Genomic DNA, 25,161 nt, shown 5'->3' with positions numbered 1-25,161 from the left:
CATAGTTTATTAAGACTTTATTGTGGGTCTACTCATGATAGACATACCTACCAAATTTCTTGTCCTGGCTTCGGGAGCTGATTGTTCAAAAATGAATTTATTGTGGACTATGTCGCCGTCTCATGTCAGGTGTTCATCCGGGTCCAGGACAGCAACGACAACCCTCCAGTGTTCTCGCAGCCGGCCTACGACGTCAGCGTTTCCGAGGACGTGGCAGTGGACACGGAGCTTCTGCGTCTGCGCGCGACGGACATGGACGAGCGCAGCCGTCTCAGCTTCTCCATCTATGGCAGCGTGGACCCGGCTAGCATGCGCTTGTTCCGGGTCAACCCCAGCACAGGGGCGGTCTACACGGCTGACCGGCTGGATTACGAGGCCCGGACGCAGCACATCCTCACAGTCATGGTGAGCTCTTGGCAGTGTTGTTAGCATCACCGATGATCTGTTTTTTTTATTATTATTATTATTATTATTATTATTATTATTATTATTATTATTATTATTATTTATTTATTTATTTATTTTTAATTTCTGGAGAGCTCAGTATTGTTCATTCGGTAATTTTACCGATTTAACATGTCATCATCATTGCTCTCTCTTTTTTTATTTTATTTAATTTTTTTTATTTTATTTTTGTTTGTGGGTGTGTGCGTGCGTGCGTGTGAGTGTGTGTGTGTATTCATTAGTTCACCTAAAACCTATTAAAAAATCCCATACCGTTCACCTAAACCGAACACTTCCAGCCAGAGTCGTGAGGCCGTCAGGAGACCCGAGGAAGGACCAAAGGAAAGATCTGGTTTATTATATCTTGGGGTCCGCTCACGTTCTTCAGGTCAAGGACCAGGAGTTTCCATTCAACCGGGACCTGGCTCGGATCCTGGTGGCGGTGGAGGATGCCAATGACAATGTCCCATACTTCACCAGCACAGTTTACGATGCCGTCGCTTATGAATCTTCCCCCGTCGGTACGTCGGTCCTGCAGGTCACGGCACTGGACAAGGACAATGGGATTAACGGACAACTCACTTACACCATACAAGCAGGTTGGGATTATTTCTAGTTTTGGGATTTCATCTATAGTGTAGGGCGGGTCTGCCCTGTTTAAAATCTGGTAGAAATCAGTCAAAATGTCAGAGTTTTCTGTGTTCCTGCGTCATTCCTCAGGCAACACGGGCGGCGCATTCAGCATTAAAAACAACACAGGCCTCATCTTCATCACCAAGGACCTGGACATCACTTCTGTGGGCTTTTACACGCTCACCGTACGTGTCACGGACGGTGGTTTTCCACCGCTAACGGCCACCGCTTCCGCCCGTGTGTCCTTGACGCTCTCCAACTTATCCAGACCCAAATTCTCCCAGAAGGAGTACCAAGCCGAGGTAAAGTACGGGTAGATCACTGAGACTCGGGAAAATGCTAACCTATTGATGTGTTTTTTTTTTTTTTTGCAGATCATGGAAAACAGCACGGCCGGAACTCACGTGACCAGTGTTAGCGCCCTCAGCCGCTCGGCCCTCATTTATGACATCACCAGCGGCAACAAGGAAAAGTGCTTCTTCATTAATCACCACACGGGTGTCATCAGCACGCGCAAACGCTTCGACTTTGAGGTCAGTTCATACTTGGTGGAGTCATTCCATGTAGCGTATGCTCTAATGTGGGTTGACTAACTCAAAATACATCCATTTTTTTGTTCATATTTAGTTATCTGGGTAACACCATCCAGTTTGTTACCAATAACTTTTAAAATGGGTAGATTGTGTTTTTGTGTGTGCAAATTCAGGCCCCTCAAGACAGTTTTCTTTAGAAACCCACAATTTGTAGGCATGTCCACCATGGGAAAATTGTAGATTTTTGGGGGCATGGTCTGAACTCATCTGGGTGAAACTCATCAGGGTAAATTTAGTAGATAATCTCTGGTGTCCTGTGTCTTTGCGTTGGTCAGAAAACAGTGTCCTACTTCCTGATGGTTCGTGCGTCCAGCATGGCGGGCACAGAGGCCAGCGCCGCAGTTGTGGTTCAGGTGGGCGACATCAACGACAACGCGCCTGTCTTCCAGCAATTAAGGTATGCAAACTCTTCGGGCACGGCACAGCACGGCACGGCGTAGTCCATAAATCCTGACCCCGCTGTCGGACCCCCTGCGGCAGGTACGCAGGGGCCATCAGCGAGGCGGCCCCGATCAACAGCGTGGTCCTCGGGGACGACGGCAAGCCGCTAGTCATCCGGGCGACGGACGCCGACCGCAATCACAACGCCCTGCTGGTGTTCCAGATCACAGACGAGACGGCTCGCATGTTCTTCAGCGTGGATCCTGGGACCGGATCCATCCGGTAGGTTTTTGAAAATTCAGGCCCCAAAGACAGTTTAACTTAAATACATGAATTCTGGTCTGGCCGGCCTACATAAAGTCTCAAGAAGCTTTCTCTTAAAAGACACAGGAAGTATTTTGCCCATTTCCAGATCTTCCTAGACAAACCTAGTCCTGAAACAATCATTGTCCAATATTTGAATCATACAGTATGTACTTGATATAAAAAAAAAGTTTCATGATCAGACAGAAAAGTCAGCTGTCAGATTTTCACCGTCATCTTCTTGTATTTAAGGACGATTGCCAGTGTGGATTATGAGACCTTCCCCGAGTTTGTCTTCAGGGTTCATGTCCGAGACAGTGGACAGCCGCCTAAAAGTGCCGACAGTCCTGCTGAGGTGTTCATCAAGGTGAGTGATCCTTTTTTTTTTTTTTTTACTTGTCTTGTCCTCACAAGCCAATTAACTCACCCTGGTGTGTACATTTCAGGTGATCAACATCAACGATTCGCCGCCGAGATTCTCCCAAGACATGTACGAGAGCATCATTCTGCTGCCCACCTACCCTGGAGTGGAGGTTCTGCGCGTGGAAGCCTACGATCCCGACGGAACCTTGAACCCTGACAAAACTCCCCAACTCGTCTACTCGCTGGTGGACCGCAACCTGGAGCACTTTTCAGTGGAGCGCGGCAGCGGCGTGGTTACGGTCATCAATCACAACCTCAGCAAGGACCGTTATCGATTCAACGTGAAGGTCGGCCGATCGACACCTCATTAGCCACAAGCTAATGGCTACAAAATGGCTGTGAACACGCTCTGCTTGTGCGTGTTTCTGCAGGTTTGGGACGGTCGTTTCTCCAGTGTGGCGTTGGTCACGGTGCTCGTCCGTCAAGCCATCAACAGCGGCCTCTCCTTCGCCGCCCCGTTTTACGCCGCCACCATCCGAGAGAACACCCGCAACGTGAGCGTCCTGACCATGGTCAACGCCGTCGGCCAGCGCCTAAACGAGCCACTGAGATTCACGTTGCTCAACCCGGGCGGGCTCTTCGCTGTGAGGCCCACCTGCGGGGCTTTGCTCACCGTCGGCGTCCCGTTTGACCGCGAGGAACGGGACAGCTACGAGCTGGTGATGGAGGTCCGAAGGGAGGAGGAAGTCCTGAAGGTGGCCAGAGTCACAGTCAGAGTGCAGGTGAGGATCAAATCTTAGCCTTTCCCACAAAAAAGTAAAAAAAAACAAAAAACCTGTCATCCATTTTAGGGTCATTTCCACAAATGTATGCAAGAGTTGTTAATGCGATGAATCTCTTTTCTCCTTCCAGGTTGAGGACGACAATGATAACGCCCCCGAGTTCGTGAACCTCCCATACTACGCCACGGTGCGGGTGGAAGCAGAGCCCGGCTCGTCCATTTTCACGGTGACGGCCACCGACCGGGACTTGGGTGTGAACGCTCAGGTGACCTATCGCCTCAAGGAACTGCACAGGAACTTTCAGGTACGAGTCAAACCTGATCTTCAGTTTCACCGTATTAAAGATTAGGGATGTAACGATATGCAAACATCATGATACGATAAATATCACGATATGAACCTCACAATATGATAATTTTCATGACATAAAAAAACTCATGATATATATATATATATATATATATATATATTTTTTTTTATTTTTTTATTTTTAAAATAAATAAAATAAATCGTATTTTTATTTTTTGGGGGAAAAAGAGACGAAAGGTAGATGAAAAAGTTTTTTAAAATACCTAAAAATAAGTGACCATAAAATGAATGCCCACCCCCACCAAAAAAAAAATTGTGTAAATGTTTTTTTTTTGGAAAATGTTCTAAAAGTAACCATAAAAGGTTTTTGGTTCTTTGTGACCAGTTTTAAATATTTGTATGCAATGTTTTCACATCAACAGTACACAATACACACTTTTGGGATTTTTGCTATTCACAGCATGACTTGATTCCCACCCGCCCGTGAATGCCGTAGTTCACTGTACATAACCTTTGCTCTTGAACCTCTTACCCTGCAGGTGAACCCGGTAACGGGTGAGCTGACGCTAAAGCGAGCCTTCGAGGCCGACCTGTCCAACGGCGAGTTCAAGGTGGTGGTGGTGGCGTCGGACGCCGGCGCCCCCTGTCTGTCCAGTGAGGTAGAGCTTCCTGTCAGCGTATTGAACGAAGCCATGCCGCTGTTCGACAAGCCCTTCTACGGCGTCACCGTGCCCGAGGACGTGGCCGTGTCCACCTCACTGCTGAGCGTCAACGCCAGCAGCCCGACGGGGCAGCCCATCATCTTCACCCTTGCCGGCGGCGACCCGTCGCTGCAGTTCGACATCGGCTTCGACACGGGCATCATCAGCGTGCTCTACCCGCTGGACTACGAGACAGCGCCATACTACCGCCTCACGGCCAGGGCCACCGACACGCTGACGGGCGCCAGGTCGGAGGTGGACGTGGACGTGGTGGTGCTCGACGTCAACGACAACACGCCCGCCTTTCAGAAGCCGGCGTACACGGCTGTGCTGCCTGAGAACGCCATGATCGGAACCAGTGTCCTACAGGTGTCCATTTTCGAAATTTATTTTATTCGCTAAATTTATTTCAAATTTATTGTTATGACTTTTATTTTGAAAAAAATATAAAAAATATATAACTACTCAAAAACTTAATTGTTATCATATATTGCTGCATAGTATTTTTCTCAGAAAATATGTGACTTTTTATCCCCCCAAAATTTTGACTTTATTTTTATAATTATGACTATTCGATATGACTTTTGAAAAAATGCGTATCTTGAAAGCAGGACTTATCTTGTAAAATACTTTCCCTCAAAATATGATTTTTATTTGAAAAAATAGGCATTAATTCTAGTAATATAGCATTTTTTTTACCTTGATAAATTTGCACTTTTTAAAGGGACAGTGTGTATATATATATATATATATATATATATATATATTTTTTTTTCAGTGTTTACTCATTTTAACCCACTATTATGTTCAATAAATACAAAAAATACATGTTCTATAACATCAATGTACATTTTTGTATATGGTTGTAGGTGTACGTAGGTCTAGTAATTGCTAACTTTGTTACATGGGTCACGCTTCACATAACAGGAGGCTGACATGTTCCTCCGTCATTTTTTCTGCTACGGACACCCGAAGGAGACAAACGTTGCGAACATGTGGCGGTTGGCTCGCGAAGTGTGGTCTCTCTGAGGCACCGTAGTTCACATGCTGCAAAATGCACGTGCTCTGAATTGAGGTCGTTGCATTCTGTTAGTTTACCACTAGATGACAAAAAATTCTACACACTGTCACTTTAACTTCAAAAGCTATGACCTGATGTTTTAAATATATATCTTAATCTAAAAAAATCTACGACTTTTTATCTCCCCCCCCCCCCAAATATTAGCCATAACACATAGCCTATTAATTTGAACCTTGGATCATAAATCACCATGTTTTCCGAATCGGATCTGCGCAAATTTCCCCTGAAAAGTTCCCTGAGAAAGCATCTGACCTTTTCTGAATAATAGAGCGCCGTTGTGGAAACATTTGCACAAGGCGACGTGTAATTAAACTGTCTGGATTCACGGAGACGATGTAATTATATTGGATCACATCATAAATCAACAGCAATAAAGCTCATTATTACTGTTGTTGTTACAGAGAGCATTTGCTCAATCGGGCATTTCTTCTGCCACTGCTTCATCTTTCTAGATCTATCCGGGCTCTTTTCCCGATGCCAAAGCAAAAACTCTATTGATTTTTAGGGAGCTCAAGAGCAGAGTTATTGCAGCTATATATTTATGCCAGTCCAGTAGTTGGTGCTGATAAATCTCATCATGGCAGGACCTTCATCACACAGGAAATGTTTGGTCAAGATCTGACCTTGTGGAGTTTCGAGTATGGACTTTTAGCATCGCCCATCAGTCTACTACTGTATGTGGTTCAAATTTGAAAGCAATTTAACTAAATATGTAGGAGGAGTTTGTCGTCGAGGGTTCCTTGAAAGTGGACCAAATGAGCCCGAACATGGTTGCTTCAAACCAAAGTGTCTTTTTGGACAAAGTTTTTTGAGACTTTTTTGTGGATCTACTCATGGATGGTAGACATGTCTGCTAAATTTCATGTTGTTTAGTGGACCTGCTTTTGGGGGTTGAATTAAAAAAAAAAGAAGTTTTATGTTGAGTCATTAAACTTTAAAACCAAGATGGCCGACTTACTGCATCTTTTCAAACTTTTTGTGAGTCTACTCATGATTGACTAATCTGTACAAATCTCATTTTACTGATTAAAACTGTCGCCTGTTGTTCATTGCAGGTGTTTGCTCAGGATCAAGACTCGGACAAGAACTCCAGGGTGAGCTACGAGATCGTGTCGGACCTCTACAACAGCAGCGACTACTTCCACATCGAGCGCGATAGCGGCCTGCTGCTGACGGCGCGGCTGCTGGACTACGAGCGCAACCAGCGCTTCAACTTTGTCGTGCGGGCGACGGACGGCGGCGGGCCGGCGCTCAGCAGCGACGTCAGCGTCACGGTGGGCGTCGCCGACACCAACGACAACCCGCCCGACTTCAGCCAGACGCTGTACGAGGCCTTCGTCAGCCAGCTGGCGCCACGAGGACATTTCGTCACCTGTGTTCAGGCATCGGATGCCGACATGGGCGACGACCAGAGGCTCAGGTCAGTTTGAAGATCAAGTGGATATAAAAGTCGACACACCCTTGTTCAAATGCCAGATTTTTGTGATTTTTTTTCACCTGTCGGCTACAACGGAACTTTTTTTTCTTTGAATCTTTTCGAGAGGGCTTTAAAAATACACAACTGTGCTGATGTGGTTGCAAAAGTGTGCACACTTTGTGCGCACAACTGAGAATGTGGCTGTATCAACATTACCTAATCACGGTCAAACTCAAGTAATATGGGAGTTGTTCTAGTAGGCTTTTCCTGACTTTTTATCCGGTAAGCATATTGTTCTATAAACATTATATTGAAAAGATACTACTTAATTCTCATAAGCGAAACACTTATTTCTCAATGATTCTTGTCATGAATTTTCCCCCCTCAAAATAAGAAATGTATCTATTAATATTAAGACTGTGTTCTAGATGAAAATATAACTCTTTAAAAACACAACTTTATTTTCTTAATATTGAGATATTTTCTTAAACATAACTTTTAATCTTGAAAATATTTTTACTTTATTCTTAAACAGTAGGAGTTTTTCAATGTTGTTAAGACATTTTTTCTTGAAAAATACAAATTTATCTTGAAAAATACGATTTAATCCTTTTTCTTGAAATAATATAGCCAAATTCTAAAAAAATATAACAAAATACTTTTTACTTGAAAAAAAAAAAATAATTCACACAATAATTTTGTTACCTCTCAACAAAATAAAATTTTGTGAAATATAACATTTTAAAGATGAAATTATTTTAATTAAAACTTTATCTTAAAACTTCATCTTCGCCATATTCCGACATTTAGGTATCTTGAATGAATTCTAATAAATTAAATATTAACGAAATTATTAAGTTCAGTTTCTTTGGAAAATGTATCTATTATCTTAAAATAGTATTAACTAATTACTTACATTCTGAGGACTTTTTTTTTTGGGCAAAGCTTGTAAAATATTTTCTCTCTCTCTAAAAAACCCCATCATTCATTATCAAATTTATACATTTTTCTGCTGACATTAATGTAATGTTTTTATGGCAGAAAAAATGCAATTATTTTTTTAAAATATCTTTCCTTTAAATTTAATAAATTAATAAATTTTCTTTAAAAAAAATACCTTGAAAAAAAAAATTCTCGAATTCCCCATTTTTTCTGTTGATTCTATTTCTGGCCCTATAATTCAGTGATCTTTGTGGTGCAGTTGTCAAGTGAGAATTGTTGACGCCCCCTTTTTCCAGATACAGCATCCTGTCTGGTAATGAGCGCATGACATTCTCGATGGAGGCGGAGAGCGGCATTCTGCGTCTGTCTAACAAGAGGCGACAAGGCATGAAGCTGTCGTATCATCTCAACGTGTCCGTGTCTGACGGCGTCTTCACCAACACGGCCCAGGTGATGCCGCCGTCCCGGCCCGCTCGCTCGCTCGCTCAATTAGCAGGCGCTCTGTGTTTGGCGAGCGTCTCGGCCCGAGACCGCCGAGGTTAATGCGTGTTCATGTCACGTCGGATTTACTGGCGGGAGCGGCTGCCAAGTGGAACGCTCCGTCTCGTAGTTTTTTGCTGCGTCGGCTGTTTTGTAATTGCCTATATTAAGCGTGAACACTTCTTGAATGGCAATAGGAGGAACAACTGTGTAGTTTATTGCAGCAATGGGCTCAAATAAAGAGGCAAACCGTCCAAAACAGATGCTTTTGATGACAAGGCCAACACATAGTGACATTACAGAAAGACAGCATGACATAACGACCATCCACTGTGGTGACATTAAAGTGTGTCATAATAGCGCCACATCATATCATGTGGCGTGACAAAAATCCGAATTCGATCTTTTACAGACTGCATTAAGGTTGACCCGAAACGTGTGTCTGCAGCCGGCCACTATTAGCGTTCTGTCGCGCAACAACATCAGCGGCTAACAGGTTGAAATGAGGTCCTATTGACAAGCTGTCACCACACTTGGAACGTGAACCGGACCATCATAACTTGCATGATTTACATGTGAATGTAAACAGATCAGACCGTTGATTTAGCATGTTAGCAGTTAGCATCCACATTAAAAAATACGTGCTTTCCAGGTGGTGGTCTACGTGCTGGGAGCCAACCTGTACAGTCCGGTCTTCAGTCAGAGGTTCTATCTGGCAGAGGTTCCGGAGAATGCACCGCCTGGTTCAAAGGTCATCCAGGTACGTTCATGTTATGACATCATCTTGTGTTCCTCGGCTTTTAGTTCAGCGTGAATTGTGTGGTTCTCAGGGTCGTTTCGTGTGTTTTTTTTTTATTTTTTATTTTTATTTTTTTGAATTATTTAAATTTTTTGAATTTAAGTATTTATTAATTTGTTTTAAAATTATTTTTCGTACATTTATTTTTTATTTCACTTATTGTATTTTATTTTAATTTTATTTTTTTATGTGCATGATAGTGTGCGCATCTCAATGTGCAGCACTTTGGAAACACTTTCTTATAAAATGTGCTATAGAAATAAAGTGGATTGAATTGGATCATCTCCTTTCATGTGACCTTCTCAACCGGTTGGGCGCATTGCAGGTGCGCGCCACGGACGAAGACTCGGGTCTGTTCGGCCAAATCACGTACTCGTTCATCAACGACTTCGGGAAGACTCGCTTCGCCGTGGACGCCGACGGACTCATTTCCACCGCGCAGAGGCTGGACCGAGAAGACCCTCTCAACAAAGACGTCCTTCTCACTGTCATGGCGCTCGATGGAGGAGGTAGCATCATCATCTTCATGCTCATCATCCTCATCATCATCATGTTCAGAAATTTTAATCTCTGGGGGCCTTCCCTCGTCCACAGCTGAGTAAATAAACACTCTTTGCAATGATTTGCCTAAATGTGTCATTCTGGCACCCTTTGCCAATGGACAACGTACTGATCTTGGCTCGTTTGCTGAAATGGGATTATTTAGCAGCATTGCAGTGTCCTTCTTGATTGTGCATTCACATTGAGTGCTGATAATCCGCTTTCAGGAGCTTCAGCACATTACCGCTGCGGCATGAGTACACATTGGCTCGATCCATATGTTGATTTCCAGGCCGGGCGTCCTTCTGCACGGTGCGAATCGTACTGGCGGACGAGAACGACAACGCGCCGCGCTTCCGGGCGGTGGAGTACCGCATGAGCATTAAGGCCGACGTGGGCAAAGGTTCCCTGGTCACGCAGATCCAAGCCAGCGACCCCGACGCCGGCGCCAACGGCAGGATCGTCTATTCGCTCTACAGTGAGGCGCGATTGTCACTGGTCGACGTCCTGGAGGTCAGGTTCAACTATCAACTAATGTATACAAGTGCTCATATCAGTCATGTGACATCATCTCATAATCTCTGTGGATTAATTTCCATCTGTTAGCGCTACACTGTATCTTTATTGAGTGGCAAACCTAACTAAATAAAAGTGGTAACAGTGCTCATCCAGTCTGAGAAGATTCAAATCTGTCATTTGTTCACAAAAAAGCCTCAGGACTGTCAAACCAACGGCAATGAAATAAAAACAGGAAGTGACAAACATACAAAAATAAAAGATTTAAACACGCCAAAGCAGCCATTTAACCAAATTAAAGTATTTTGTTTACAAAAAGTTACTGCTTGACTGTTCTATGAAGTCAGCGACAAAACAGAAGTGTTTAGCCTACCAAAATAAAAGCAGTAACACTACTAAACTAGTCCTAACAAATCCTTCGTTCACAAAAAACGCTTGATTTCACCAGCTGCAAGACCTACCAGCCCAATAGTAATGGAAAATAATTTGAAGGGATGATGTGCCAAAATAAAAACCGTAACACCAGTGAACCAGTGGCAGAATTTAAAGTAATTTGTTCACAAAAAGCTACTGGCTGAGCGTTTCATTGAGCCAATGGCAATGAGCAAAAACAGGAGATGTCAAATCTACAAAGAGAACAAAAACTTGAAAATTATAACCTGACAAAATAAAAGCAAAAACACCGCTAAACGGGAAGTTGCACCCTATAAAATAACAGTTGTGACAGCACTAAACCTGTCACAGAATACCCGAATGAAAGTCATTTGTTCACAAAACACATCTGGCTGAGAGTCTTGCCAACCCAATGGCAATGGAACAAAAACTTGGAAGTGATGACCCGCCAAAATAAGAGCAGTAACACCACTAAACAGGAGGTGGTAAACCTATCAAATAGCTGCCTTTACAGTGGTAACCCTGTTACAGAATACTCACATCAAAGTAATTTGGCTACAAAAACCTATCAAGCCAGTGGCAAAAGAACAAATCCAGGAAGTGGCAAGCCAAAATAAAAGCATCTCTTTCTCTCTCACTCTCACTCTCTCTTTCTCACTTTAAGAACATCCAAAGTCATTTGTTCCCTGAACCAATCAAAGTTCTTTGTTACCAAAACGCTCGTGGCCGTGTGCCCCGTCGCACAGGTGGAGTCGGACAGCGGCTGGATGATGACCAAGAGCTCGGTGTCCCACCTCCAGGGCACGGTGCTGTCCTTCTTCGTCAAGGCCACCGATTGCGGCTCGCCGGCCAAACACTCGCTGGTGTCGGCCTTCATCCACGTGGTGCCCGCCGACGCCTTCATCCCGTCATTCAGCCAGCCCCAGTACTCCTTCACCGTCCCCGAAGACACGCCGGTCGGCACGGCGCTGGGCTCCGTCTACATGGGCCCGGGACAGAGCGCCGCCTTCTCGGCCGTGGCCGGGGAGACGGCCGACAGCAACCGGGGCGGCACCTTCCTGGTGGAGGCCGACACGGGGCTGGTCCGCCTGGTCAAACCTCTGGATTACGAGCGCGTGCCCATCTACCGCTTCAAGGTGGCCGCCGCCACCCGCAGGGACCTCATCGAGGCCATCATCAGCGTGGATGTGGAAGTCAAGGTCGGTGGCGAGATGCGTTAGAGCAAGAAAACGATTGATTTTGAATGTTATAGCAAGATCACTGTTAAGAGAGTCATGAGAGTTTGTCACTTTACAGACAACATTAAAGGAATCCTCTTGTCAAAGTGAGAGCCTTATTGATTATAACCAAAATGTCCGAGGTGAAGCAGCATGTGGCTCAGTCAAACAAAGCCTTGCATTTACTGCATTCCGTGTCTGTCTGCGCTGCGCAATCTCTCCCCTTCCTGGCAACAATTCCAAAAAGTAAATTCTTCGGCACTGCGGCAGGTCATGGACGTCAACGATAACGAGCCGACGTTCGAGACGGAAACGTACGTGGCCACGGTGATGGAGGGTATGCCGATCGGCACCAGGGTGGTCCAAGTGCGGGCGCTTGACCCCGACTGGGGCTCCAACGGTCAGGTGGGTCACCAACGTGTCACAATTGTTTGAGTATAACAGATACAATCAGGCAAATGTATAGAAAATGCATTGACGAATACAAATTCATTGGTGATATTGTGACTATATTGACAATAACTTAATATATAATACAGTAATTTCAAAGAATAATGAACATTACTGTATACATTAAAAAAAAAAGCATAAAAGAAAATCTGGGTTTACATTTTTTGTGCAATCTGTGTGGAAGGAAAATATTTAGAAAGACAAAAATGTTAATGCAAATGATAAAATATGGCAAATATACACAACACAGGGATTTATACATAAAAACAAAGCATAAGGAAAATTTAAACAAAAATTTGGAACCAACCAGGCCTGTTAAACAACAACCATGGATATGAACAATGTTGATACAATGATCTTTTCGAGCCAGAAGTTGCCCCTACTAACATGGCCGCCACATAAGTCCATGCATTGCTTTTGATGGGAAAGTCGCCCCTACCAATATGGCCGCCATTTACTGCCGCTGTGGCCAATTCTGGAACTAAGTGACTAGCTACTACTACTTCAGAAAGGGCACCTTAAGCGGGCTGATACTATTTTCTGTCCGTTGGTTCCGGGTGTGTTGAATCAAGGTTTCACTGTATAAACCTCCACTTTCCCCACAGGTGACGTACAGCTTGGAAGAGGCGCCGTTGGCCACCACTTCCATGTTCTCCATCGACAGCAAGACGGGCTGGATCACCACCACCGGCGCCGTGGACCACGAGGCGCGCTCCAGCTACAGCTTCAGCGTCCTGGCCTCCGACCTTGGCGAGTCGCGCTCGCTGCGGTCCAGCGCCGCCGTCACGGTGACCGTGTCGGACGTCAACGACAACCCGCCGCGTTTCCAGCGGGAGTTGTACCGTGGGGCCGTCAAAGAGAGCGACCCGCCCGGCGAGGTGCTGGCCGTGCTCAAGACCAGCGACGACGACGGGACCGACCAAAACCGCATGGTCAGCTTCTATATCACCGGTGAGGGACGCTTCAAAAGTATAGAGGACCAAAACGGAAAAATGGAAATAAAAACAACAAAATACATATACCGTATACACATAAATAAATATATTTGTATTTAATTTTTGAATTATATTTTTTATATTCGTTTTTATTTTCACTCATAGTCATTTATTTATTTATTTAGTCATTTATTTATTTAGAATTTTGGCAGTTTTGGTCCATACTGCTAGGATGAAATGTTATTCAAATGAGGGGGCGGTCCTAAGCGTGTCTTGGGTTGGACTAGACCTTTCATTTGTCGAGTGAGCGGGTCGGCGAACAAGGAAGTCTCGTCGTCCATTGCTGGACTTGCCGGCGTGATTTCATCCTGGCAGTATGGACCAAAACTGCTAAAATTCAAAATAAATAAATGACTAAATAAATAAATAAATGACTAAAAGTGAAATTTGTATTTATTTATGTATATATTTGATTATTTATTTAGTCATTTATTTATTTTGAATTTTTTTGAAAAGCCACAAACTTCAGGCTTGCGTCTGTAATTACGGATAAAAATGTAAAACAATAAATAATATAAAATAAAATTTCTAACTTAAAAAATAATAATACATATTTATAGAGCTATAGATAATAGAAAATAAAGTGATCTACTTGGTTAGAAATAGTTTATATTGAAAATTTAAAACAGAAACAATCCAGTTCAGAATACTGTAAATAAATACCTTTTTTGGAGTGCAGAGATTTGATGATGTTCGGATGCATTTCTTTCCTACTTTAATGTCCTCACATTTTTCCAATTTATACAATTTCGAATTGCTTTGTGGTGAAAGTGCATCATACAAAAAGCCTTTCAAGTCCTTCCATTTTTCTCATTTTTCCTCATTTGCAGCCGCCAAGCGATATCTTGTTTGCTCATTAGACTTGGCGTCCATTTCCCGTGTACCTGATTGTTATTCCGCAGCGAGGCGGACTCTTTCGGATTAGGAGAAGTGAGTTTAAAACCCTTTGTGGGATAAAGACGATGCATCGGCGGAGGCCTTGTGAGAGTTGTTGTTGTTGTTGTTATTCTTGGCAGGACGTGTTTCGGATGTCGTGGTGCCGTCTTGTTTTGTTGCCATTTAGCGCACTCGCTGACGTAACGAAGGCACTCTAATCAAAGGTCACATGCCCAAATGCCGCGTACGCACTGTCTCCACGGCAACGTGATTGAAGCGTTTCGACCGCCAACGGCTCGCCTCTGATGTCTTCCTTGCTGTTCACAACAAAAGTTAGAACATCCCAAATTGTCTTTGATGTTCACGAAAGCCGTTTGTTAGTGACTTTGAAGATGTTATGTTATCTTTCCTGATGATTCCTGAGTGTCTTTGATGTCTATGATAAAAAAAAAAGGAAGTTGGGTTTAGCAAAAATCCTACATTGTCTTTGATTTTTTACAAAAATATGTTAGCTGTGCTAAATAAAAGTTCCTTTTGTTTAAAATTAGCTTCTTTGGCAACTTTGGAAAAATGTTGCTAATCTTTGTTGAAGATTCCGAATTGTCTTTCATATTTAGAAGAACACGCATACTAGCATCTTTGATAAACTGTCGATATAAAAATGATTTTAGTTGTTGATGGAAATGTTTTTGGTACCGATAGGCTAATGGAAGACGATACATTGTCTTTAACTCATTAACTGCCATTGACGGCTATAAACGTCAAAAATTCATTTTTAACTATTTCTATTAGTTTAACATTTTTTTTCACTTTTGTTGAAAATCTAGATTTTTTTTATTGTACATTTAGTTTTGTACGTAAAATTTGTAATTAATCGCGAGGTAACTAGTGAAGTCATGCGATTAATTATGATTAAAACTTTAATCGCCTGACGCCCGGAATTTTTAATAATATTTTCTATCTTTTTTAAAAATCATTCACTGCCGTTGACAGCTATAAAAATTCATTTGAACTATTTCTATTAGCTTAACATTTTTTCCACTTTTGTCAACAAGAGTATGAAAACCAAGAATTTTTTTTATTGTACATTTAGAACCTATAGAATTTGTGATTAATCGTTAGTTAACTAGTGAAGTCATGTGATTAATTACAATTAAAAACATTTAATCACCTCTTGCCCCTAATTTTTAATAATATTTTTTAAATGAATTTATGGCAGTGAATGAGTTAATGATGATAAAAATGTACATTAACTTTTATTTCAAAATAAAAATGATTTCATTTATTTATGACCAAATTTAAATTGTGGTAATCAAAGATTCCAAACTGTACAGTAAACTCTTTCGAGGCTTATAGCAAATTCACGTTTTGGTCAGGGGGAGATCATAAATTGCCTTCTAAGTTTATAAAACTATTTAAATTATGTTAACAACATTTTATTTGATGATTATGAAACGATGTATTGTTATGACAATGCAATTTAGGTTAACCAGACACTCCAAATTGTCTTTTACGTTTGTTAACAAATTTTAAGACTTTTTTTTCATCTTTTTTTCCAGGCGGCAACGTGGGCGGCGTGTTCGGTCTGGCGCTGGTGCAAGGCGAGTGGAAGGTGTACGTGAGCGGGCCGCTGGACCGCGAGCGCCAGGACCGCTACCTTCTCAACGTGACGGCCAGCGACGGCCTCTACGTGGCGCGCGCCGCCGTGGAGGTCACCGTCATGGACGCCAACGACAACAGCCCCGTCTGCAACCAGGTAACATCAGGACCACCACCAAGGCCAGAGTTGCCAGTTTGACCAAGTATTTTTTTTAAATATGTTTATGATGATCCATTTTTAAATGAATATTAAATAGCGAGACTGCCTGTAAAAAAAAAAAAAAATTTTGAGAATGAAACTATTTATTTTTAATATTTCATGCATATATGAATTATTAACTCATTCACTGCCATTGACGGCTATAGACGTCAAAAATTCATTTGAACTATTTTTTTTAGCATTTTTTTCCACTTTTGTTAACAAGAGTATGAAAAAAAATATTGTAGATTTAGACCAGATATAAAATTTGTGAGTGATCATGAGTGAACTATTGAATTGTCATGCGATTAATTACAAATAAAAAATGTAATCGCCTGACGCCCTAATTTTGATAATCTTTTCTTTTTTTGAAAAAAATATTATTTTAAAAACTAAAAGAAAAGATTATTAAAATTATTATAAATTATGTCGTCAGGCGATTACACATTTTTATTAATCACATTACTTCAATAGTTAACTCATGATTAATCACAAAAAAATTATATCTGTTCTAAATGTACAATAACAACTTTTTTCTAGGTTTTCATACTCTTGTTAAAAGTGGCAAAAATGTTAAACTAACATAAATAGTTTAAATGAATTTTTGACGTTTAAATTCGTTAATGGCAGTGAATGAGTTAATATATACGTATATATTCACACTATAATTAATACCTTCATTTTGATTAGATGGGATTAAATAAAAATCTGAAAATTTACATTTTGGTATTATTTTTATGAAAATAAAATTTCCTTCAGGGGAACAATTACACTTTTTAATGCTTTATTTTGTTTTATTATTTATAAATAAATATAGTAATAAATATTTTTATCTTAATAATGAAAATGTAAATATATTAGCAGAACGTTGCCCTCAGATAAAAAAAAAAGAAGAAGAATGATGAGCATAGATTATTCATACACGTTAGTATGAGGTAAGATATTTAGAATTGGGGTAAATACTGTTTTTGTTTATATGATAAAAATAATATACATACTGTATACTGAAGATGTATAATAGCATCAAAAATAGTATTAACATTTTTTTATGTTAGTGCCTATTGGGATGGGATAAGAAAATTGCATGCATTATTATTTTATGGGAGTATAAATACTACTTTTATAAGAATAATAAAAATGCATTAATATTTTTATTTATTTAAATAATACATTGTAAATTATACAAAAATCCTTTTGCTAAAAAAACACAATCATCATGAAATATTTTTGGTTGCTTTAATGACTGAATAGAGAAGAAGAAACATTTTCAATCTTTTCCTCTCATTGCATGATTGGGTGTGTGCTTATCCAAACTAGGATAGAAAGACCTTGGCGGAGGTTTACGCTCCACTGATCACCATTCTAGTTTCCCATTCATTTGTTATTTAATCAGTCCTCACCTCCATGCATTTTTTCCCCCCCACAATGCAAATCTTCCTCTGGGGCAATTTGTGCTCCAAAAGACATTTATTTGTGTAAACAATGTGCTTCATTACAGACAAGGGATGTTTTGCTGCCCTCACATTTGATGTTTCTACTCCTCACTTACAATTTTAAGCCCCTCTAATTTGCTTTAAAAAGTTTGTAAGCTAAACCACTAAACGTGTTTACAATGCACAAAAGGCGCAAGATTGTTTGCGTGTCACATCGCAGAGGCCATTTTGGGATGCGGTCGATGGAGACCACTTAACCTTGTTGGGTTTGCTTTTGTCAGCTGGGATAATGGATGTGCGTGTGCGTGCGTGTGCGCGCGCCAGGCGGTGTACAGCGCCTCGTTTCCCGAGGACGTGGCGGCCAACAAGGGCGTGCTGACGGTGGGCGCGTCCGACATCGACTCGGGTTCCAGTGCCGAGATCCAATATTCGCTCTTTGGCATCGGCGTGGAAGACTTCTACATGGACGCCAACACTGGTACGTCACATGACGCCATCCAACTCCTAGAAGTATAAAAAATATGTACAAATATGTCATGGGCAGCTGAGGATGTGTTTGATGCCATACATGCTAGCTATGTTTTTATAAGATCATAACAAAAATTATGTTAGCTATATCAAAGGTTGTAAAAAGTTAAGTTAGGTGGACTCAGAATTGACTTTGATGTTAAAAACAAATGAATCGAAGACTCTAAATTTACTTAGATTTGTATAAAGACGTGTAACTTAGCTTCTTTGAAGATTATTTACAAAAACATGGTTCGCGTCTTTGAAGATTCTAAATGGTCTTGGATGTTGAAAGGTTAGATGAACTGAAGATTTTCAATTCTTTATTTTTACAAGAATTAATAATAATAATTAAAATCTCTTAATTGTTTTAACAAAAACACGTACATTAGCATTGTATAAATTAGTCTTGGATTTCTCAAAAAAAAATTGTCGATGTTAACTCTTTGACTGCCAAAAACGTTAAATAATGTTTAGTAAAATCCTAGGGAGGAGTGCCAAAGACGTTAAAAGACGTTTGTTTCAAAACAGAGGTGAAACTAACCATTTTCTATTGTTGATTACTGAAAAACGGAATAAGGTAGAAACAAACTTTTTTTTCTGATGAAAGATGAGAGTCCAATCTTTCATTTGGTAGTATGTGTGTTTCCATAGTCCAAACACAACATTTTCTGTGGACCTTGAAAAACCAGTCAAAAATGCTTAAATCGGCTGGCACCCACGGCATCCCTTTTCTGAAAACGTCTGGCAGTCAAAGAGTTAATAGCAATTGAAAGACAGGTTCAAGATTGAATTGTGTTTGATGATCGTCGTTTAAAGGCGAACTTCGCACAGTGGCGCCCTTGGACCGCGAGAGTCATCCCACCTACAAGCTGATCGCCCAGGCTACGGACGGCGGCGGCCTCTTCTGCCGCTGCGACGTGTCGCTGAAGCTCCTGGACGTCAACGACAACGCGCCGTCCTTCGCCTCGTCGCGTTACGTGGCCAGCGTGTACGAGAACGCCGCGCCCAACACGCTGCTCACGCGGCTGCAGGCCACCGACCCGGACCTCGGCCTCAACCGGACCATCGTCTACTCCCTGGTGGACTCGGCCAATGGCTTCTTCTCCATCGACCCCGTGTCTGGAGTGGTGATCCTGGAGAGGCCCCTGGACCGAGAGAGTCAAGACTCATACCGGCTCCGCGTTCGGGCCGCTGACCAAGCTGGTCAGCAGGGGGCGCTCTTCTCGCAGGTTGGTCAGGTGCACTGAGTTTTTTTAGACGCACAGATTAGCTACTATTAGCTACTGCCCTGGAGTGACAAAGCACTTAAGCCTTTATTGTCATGGTAACGAAAGCCAGACTCACCATTGGATGAGGGCTGGCTGGCTTGCATTAGACAGGACCGCCCCTGCAGTCTCATTTCAGCAGAACAACTGAAATGATCCCATTTTTAATTGTTGACCTTGAAGGAATTTTGACCCCTGGGAACTATTCAAAATGAGGAAATAAATATGAAAATATGTCTCCTTCTTGATATATATTTCGATTACCGTTGGAAAAAAGATGTTCTTCTCGTGCCGTATTGAAAGGAGGCCACCTGAAGATGCGCCGTGAGGAGACGTGATAACAAGCCACGTAGATTTTAATTAAGATCAATGCTTATCACATGAGCGCCGAGATGGAAAGATGACGAGAGGCGACAGCTGAGGGGCCGGCGGCTCTCTGGCGCCCGCTGGTGCAAAAGCTGTGGAAAATATATACAAATATGTGTCAACTTGACGTGTATGTCAGAAGAACTGAACTACTCCATTGTGATTTACAGAAACGTCCGTCTTAGCTTTGTTACATTTTTCATGTTTTTTGTTCTTTAATGTTTGTTTTGAGTTCTTTGAAAAGACAAAATTGTCTTCCGTGTTTACAAAAACATGTCTTGAATCTTAACAAAGACACGTAATTGCCCGAACTCATTCTGCCTGGTGTCCACCAGGTGGAGCTGACCGTGTTGGTCCTAGACGTAAACGACAATGCGCCAGCGTTCCAGAGACGGGACTACACCGTCACCGTGCCCGAGGATGTCGCTGTGGGCACCGAAGTGCTGCGGGTGCTGGCTACCAGCGCCGACATCGGGCCCAATGCCGAGATCTCCTACCGGATCCGCTCGGGCAACGAGATGGCCAAGTTCTCCATTGACAGGAACCTGGGTGAGCTTTCCGGTATCGGGAGATGTAGATGTGGTTCTAGAGGAGATCCTTGGATTACTATTACAACCTGGTTTTGGTGCCTTTGCATGTTCACCCATAGACGGGTTTCAGTTCTTACCCACTGTTTTGTGGAAAACACTACTTCACCTTTATATTTTTATGCAGGATCGTGAGTGGTCGGCGGCAACAATGAATAGACAGAGACTTGATATGCTTTGCTAGAATAACCGTGTCTTTTATTCCCCGCAAACAGCGATCAACATTGTTACTGTGCTAGGATAATCGTACGTTTTATCCCCCGCAAACAGTAATCAACACCTGCGCTATGCTAGAATGATTATCCCTTTCATTCCCCGCGAACAGCAACAGTCACAACTCGATTTGCTAGAATTTACCTTTTATTCCCCGCAAACAGCAATCAACATTTTTACTGTGCTAGGATAATCGTACGTTTTATCCCCCGCAAACAAAAATCAACACCTGCGCTGTGCTAGAATGATTATCCCTTTCATTCCCCGCAAACAGCAACAGTCACAACTCGATTTGCTAGAATTTACCTTTTATTCCCCGCAAACAGAAATACTCACAACTTGCTTTGCTAGAATTATTGTACCTTTTATTCCCCGCAAACAGCAATCAACATTTTTACTGTGCTAGGATAATCGTACGTTTTATCCCCCGCAAACAAAAATCAACACCTGCGCTGTGCTAGAATGATTATCCCTTTCATTCCCCGCAAACAGCAACAGTCACAACTCGATTTGCTAGAATTTACCTTTTATTCCCCGCAAACAGAAATACTCACAACTTGCTTTGCTAGAATTATTGTACCTTTTATTCCCCGCAAACAGCAATCAACATTTTTACTGTGCTAGGATAATCGTACGTTTTATCCCCCGCAAACAGTAATCAACACCTGCGCTATGCTAGAATGATTATCCCTTTCATTCCCCGCAAACAGCAAGTCACAACTCAATTTGCTAGAATTTACCTTTTATTCCCCGCAAACAGAAATACTCACAACTTGCTTTGCTAGAATTATTGTACCTTTTATTCCCCGCAAACAGCAATCAACATTTTTACTGTGCTAGGATAATCGTACGTTTTATCCCCCGCAAACAGCAATCAACATTTTTACTGTGCTAGGATAATCGTACGTTTTATCCCCCGCAAACAGTAATCAACACCTGCGCTGTGCTAGAATGATTATCCCTTTCATTCCCCGCAAACAGCAACAGTCACAACTCGATTTGCTAGAATTTACCTTTTATTCCCCGCAAACAGAAATACTCACAACTTGCTTTGCTAGAATTATTGTACCTTTTATTCCCCGCAAACAGCAATCAACATTTTTACTGTGCTAGGATAATCGTACGTTTTATCCCCCGCAAACAGCAATCAACATTTTTACTGTGCTAGGATAATCGTACGTTTTATCCCCCGCAAACAGTAATCAACACCTGCGCTGTGCTAGAATGATTATCCCTTTCATTCCCCGCAAACAGCAACAGTCACAACTCGATTTGCTAGAATTTACCTTTTATTCACCGCAAACAGAAATACTCACAACTTGCTTTGCTAGAATTATTGTACCTTTTATTCCCCGCAAACGGCAATCAATACACTACAACGTTAAGCAGCATACTATGATGATCATCAGCGCTTACCTTGACACTAGATCGGAGAGCCCACGGTCCGGGTAGAACGAGCTGCAAAACGGCTGGGCAATCGTACGTGTTCCGCAGCTGACTCTGTCCGGAACCGTGTGCCGCTCCGTCTTTTATTCCTTAGCGTGGGAAACCGGGCTAGCCGAGCCCTTTCTCAGACACTTTCGAAAGCATGTTTTGCAAAGCAGGGAAAACTAGTATAAACAAGGAAGAGTTCCCAGGCTGATCCCGCCCTTTATTTACAAATTGTTGGGCACCTGGATTTTCAGTTCAGGACAACAACATATCCTTATATAAGAGGTTTCATGAGGACATATCAAACCATGGTTTTCTCCCTTCACCCACAGACAAAACGTGAGCCTTTGGCCAAAGGTCAAATTGAAGTGCATCCCACAATTTCGGGGCAATAGACTGCAAGGCTCTATCAACTTCAGTTTTTAACACACGGGACTTCCTCTTGCCTAGGCTCCCTCTCCGTTGCCGACGATCTGGACTTTGAGGTGTGCAAGGACTACTACCTGACAGTGGAGGCCTGGGACGGGGGCAGCCCGCCTCTCAGCGCCGCCACCATGGTCACCGTCCAACTGATGGACGTCAACGACAACGCCCCGACCTTCAGCCAAGACATCTACAACGTCCTGGTCAGCGAGGACGCGCCAGTCGGCCAATCCATAACCAGGGTAGTCTGATTGGGTCGTCAGCGGCAACGTTAGCCCGAATGCTGAAGATGTGTGTTTGTCTAAGGTGCTAGCGGAGGACCTGGACAGTCAAGTCAACGGACGCATCACCTACTCCATCCTGAAAGGCGACCAGAGTAACCACTTCTGGATCGACCCGGTGACGGGGCTGCTCAAAGTCAATAAGCGTCTGAACCGGGAATTGGTAAAGCAGACTACAGACATGCCGATTTTCAACATTTAAGCCGATTTTTTTTAAAATGTGAAATACCCCACATGTGACGGGCCCAAAACGCTCGTATCTACTAATAGTGTGTGAGGAATAAATCAATCTTAATGCAGTAAACGCAATGCGGGATAATCTTCCAAAGACATCTGATAAGTGTGCCTTTAAGTGACTTTGATTGGGAAAAATCACTCTTAACCCAACACACCCCACAGGATAATCATTCAGGATTATCTTTTAGAGACATCCGATAGTAAGTAGAAAGAAAGGAAAAATCCCACTTAACAAACATCACACCACAGGATAATCACTTACAATCATCCGATAATCAGGCCTTTACTGATTTTGATAAGAGGACTGAATTATTATTTTTTTGCTTAACACAGCCTATACATTGGATAATCACTCAGGATCATCTTTTAGAGACATCTGATAATCTTGCCTTTGCTGATTTTAATTGGAAGACAGGAAATATCACTCGCACACCCCACACCACAGGATAATCTAACAGGATAATATTTAGAGACACAGAACAACCGTCCACCACAGGACAATCAATCGGAATACTCTTTTGGAGACATCTGATAATCACGTCTTTACTGACTTTAATTGGAAGACAGGAAATATCACTCGCACACCCCACACCACAGGATAATCTAACAGGATAATATTTAGAGACACAGAACAACCATCCACCACAGGACAATCAATCGGAATACTCTTTTGGAGACATCTGATAATCAGGTCTTTTCTGACTTTGATCGGATTTGAGTAGAAAGATCACTCTTAACACACCCCATACCGCTGGATAATCAGTCAGGATCATACCTAAAATTGCTCTTAACACACCCCATATTATGGGATACTCGCCCAGGATCATCTTTTAGAGACATCTGATAATCTTACCTTTGCTGACTTTGAATGGAAGACAGGAAATATCACTCGCACACTCCACACCACAGGATAATCCTTCAGGATAATATTATTTAGAGACACCGAGCAATCTTCCTTTGTCAACTTTGATTATAAGGGAGAGAAAATCACTTTTAACACACCATACCACAGGACAATCAATCGGGATAATCAGGCCATTACTGACTTTGACCGGATTTGAGTAGAAAAATCACTCTTAACACACCAAATACCATTGGATAATCAGTCAGGATCACACCTAAAATTGCTTTTAAAACACACCACATCATGGGATAATCGCTCGGGATAATTTTTTAGAGACTTCTGATAATCTTGCCTTTGCTGACTGATTGGAATGGAGGAAATATCACGCTTAACACACCACAACACAAGACAATCAATCAAGATCACCTTTTTTTTTTTTTACTGGAGAGCTCAGTATTCATTCGGTAATTTTACCGATTTGGCATGTCATCATCATTGCTCTCTTTTTTTTTTTTTTTTCAATCAAGATCATCTTTAAGAGGCGTCCGATAGTCTTTGCTGACTTTGATCACCCAAGGAAGGGAAAAATCACTATGACCACACCACACACCTCAGGATAATCGTTCAGGATCATCTTCGGGCACATCCGATAAGCGGGCCTTTGCTGGGTTCGAAGGAAAATGCTGCGATTTGGCTGGATTGCCAGTATGTGTGGACCCATTTTAAGGGCGCACCTTTAAGCACAAAATAACTCACGAGGAAATCAATAGTCATTTTCTGAGTCAGCGCAAGGTCAGCGGGCGCTCACATTATGCGGCCGTAACGAAGCGTGTCGGCCGTCTCGTCTCATGCATAAAGATGTGCTCCCTCTCGCCCCGTACAGGTGTCCCGCTACGCTCTGTCAGTGCAGGCCTTCGACAGCGGCTCGCCCGCCATGTCCTCGGCCGTCGCCGTCAATGTGGACGTCGCCGACGTGAACGACAACCCGCCGGTCTTCATCCCGCCCAACGCCACCGCTGTGATCCAGGTAAACCATCCCGTCACTCTTCTTGATTCTGCTCCTGCCAAAGCAATACAAAATATTGCTGTGACTACGTTAGTTGAGGAGTCAAATGTCAAGTTATTTGTTTTCCTATGTAGAGAGTGAAAGTTTTTTCGAACTTGCAGCTGAGCCAAGCGCCCGGCAGCGTCTTGCTACGTCTGTCTGTCAGCGACAAAGACTCCCCCAGGAATGGCCCGCCCTTTGAGTTTGGCCTGGTTTCTGGGAACGAGAGTGGGTTCTTCACGCTGGACCAGACGGGAACGCTGAGGTCCAACCGCGAGTTCAGCCCGGAGTCACCCCGGGAGTTCACACTCGAGGTCCAGGTCAGAAACAAGTACAATATTTTTTTTATATGTTTTATGCCCTGTCTAACCCTGTAAAGTCTGAATCATTTGATAATTAAAAGAAAATCCAAATTCTTAGCAACTGGATGCATTATTGAAAGAGTTCTAATTTTTTTGGGGGGGGTTCGGGGACCACAGGGTTTCTGCATATATCAGCAAAACAAATCTAATG

The 25,161-nt window shown here is 42.5% G+C and overlaps 1 protein-coding gene across 7 annotated transcripts in view; it reads left to right on the top strand.

Annotated features, from left to right (window-relative positions):
* fat3b (FAT atypical cadherin 3b) overlaps positions 1–25,161 on the top strand; it is a 73,053-nt gene that overhangs the window by 30,857 nt on the left and 17,035 nt on the right. For all 7 annotated transcript variants that reach the window (XR_013288594.1, XM_077546508.1, XM_077546509.1 and 4 more), the window contains exons 12-38: positions 130–405; positions 833–1,043; positions 1,165–1,379; positions 1,452–1,610; positions 1,946–2,067; positions 2,151–2,333; positions 2,607–2,721; positions 2,801–3,064; positions 3,149–3,499; positions 3,630–3,803; positions 4,348–4,878; positions 6,646–7,010; positions 8,246–8,399; positions 9,082–9,189; positions 9,554–9,737; positions 10,061–10,281; positions 11,424–11,876; positions 12,165–12,299; positions 12,950–13,295; positions 15,775–15,971; positions 17,771–17,924; positions 18,773–19,185; positions 19,923–20,136; positions 22,269–22,483; positions 22,548–22,685; positions 24,487–24,630; positions 24,771–24,968. Coding sequence is in view for 6 of the 7 variants with exons in the window: in XM_077546508.1 (XP_077402634.1) it covers positions 130–405; positions 833–1,043; positions 1,165–1,379; positions 1,452–1,610; positions 1,946–2,067; positions 2,151–2,333; positions 2,607–2,721; positions 2,801–3,064; positions 3,149–3,499; positions 3,630–3,803; positions 4,348–4,878; positions 6,646–7,010; positions 8,246–8,399; positions 9,082–9,189; positions 9,554–9,737; positions 10,061–10,281; positions 11,424–11,876; positions 12,165–12,299; positions 12,950–13,295; positions 15,775–15,971; positions 17,771–17,924; positions 18,773–19,185; positions 19,923–20,136; positions 22,269–22,483; positions 22,548–22,685; positions 24,487–24,630; positions 24,771–24,968 (6,240 nt within the window). In the remaining variant the exon portion in view is untranslated. The remainder of the gene's footprint in view (positions 1–129; positions 406–832; positions 1,044–1,164; positions 1,380–1,451; positions 1,611–1,945; positions 2,068–2,150; positions 2,334–2,606; positions 2,722–2,800; positions 3,065–3,148; positions 3,500–3,629; positions 3,804–4,347; positions 4,879–6,645; positions 7,011–8,245; positions 8,400–9,081; positions 9,190–9,553; positions 9,738–10,060; positions 10,282–11,423; positions 11,877–12,164; positions 12,300–12,949; positions 13,296–15,774; positions 15,972–17,770; positions 17,925–18,772; positions 19,186–19,922; positions 20,137–22,268; positions 22,484–22,547; positions 22,686–24,486; positions 24,631–24,770; positions 24,969–25,161) is intronic.

Source organism: Vanacampus margaritifer, chromosome 16 (assembly GCF_051991255.1).
Source record: "Vanacampus margaritifer isolate UIUO_Vmar chromosome 16, RoL_Vmar_1.0, whole genome shotgun sequence".
Classification (NCBI taxonomy): Eukaryota; Metazoa; Chordata; class Actinopteri; order Syngnathiformes; family Syngnathidae; genus Vanacampus; species Vanacampus margaritifer.
This window is presented reverse-complemented; position numbering and strand designations above follow the sequence as displayed.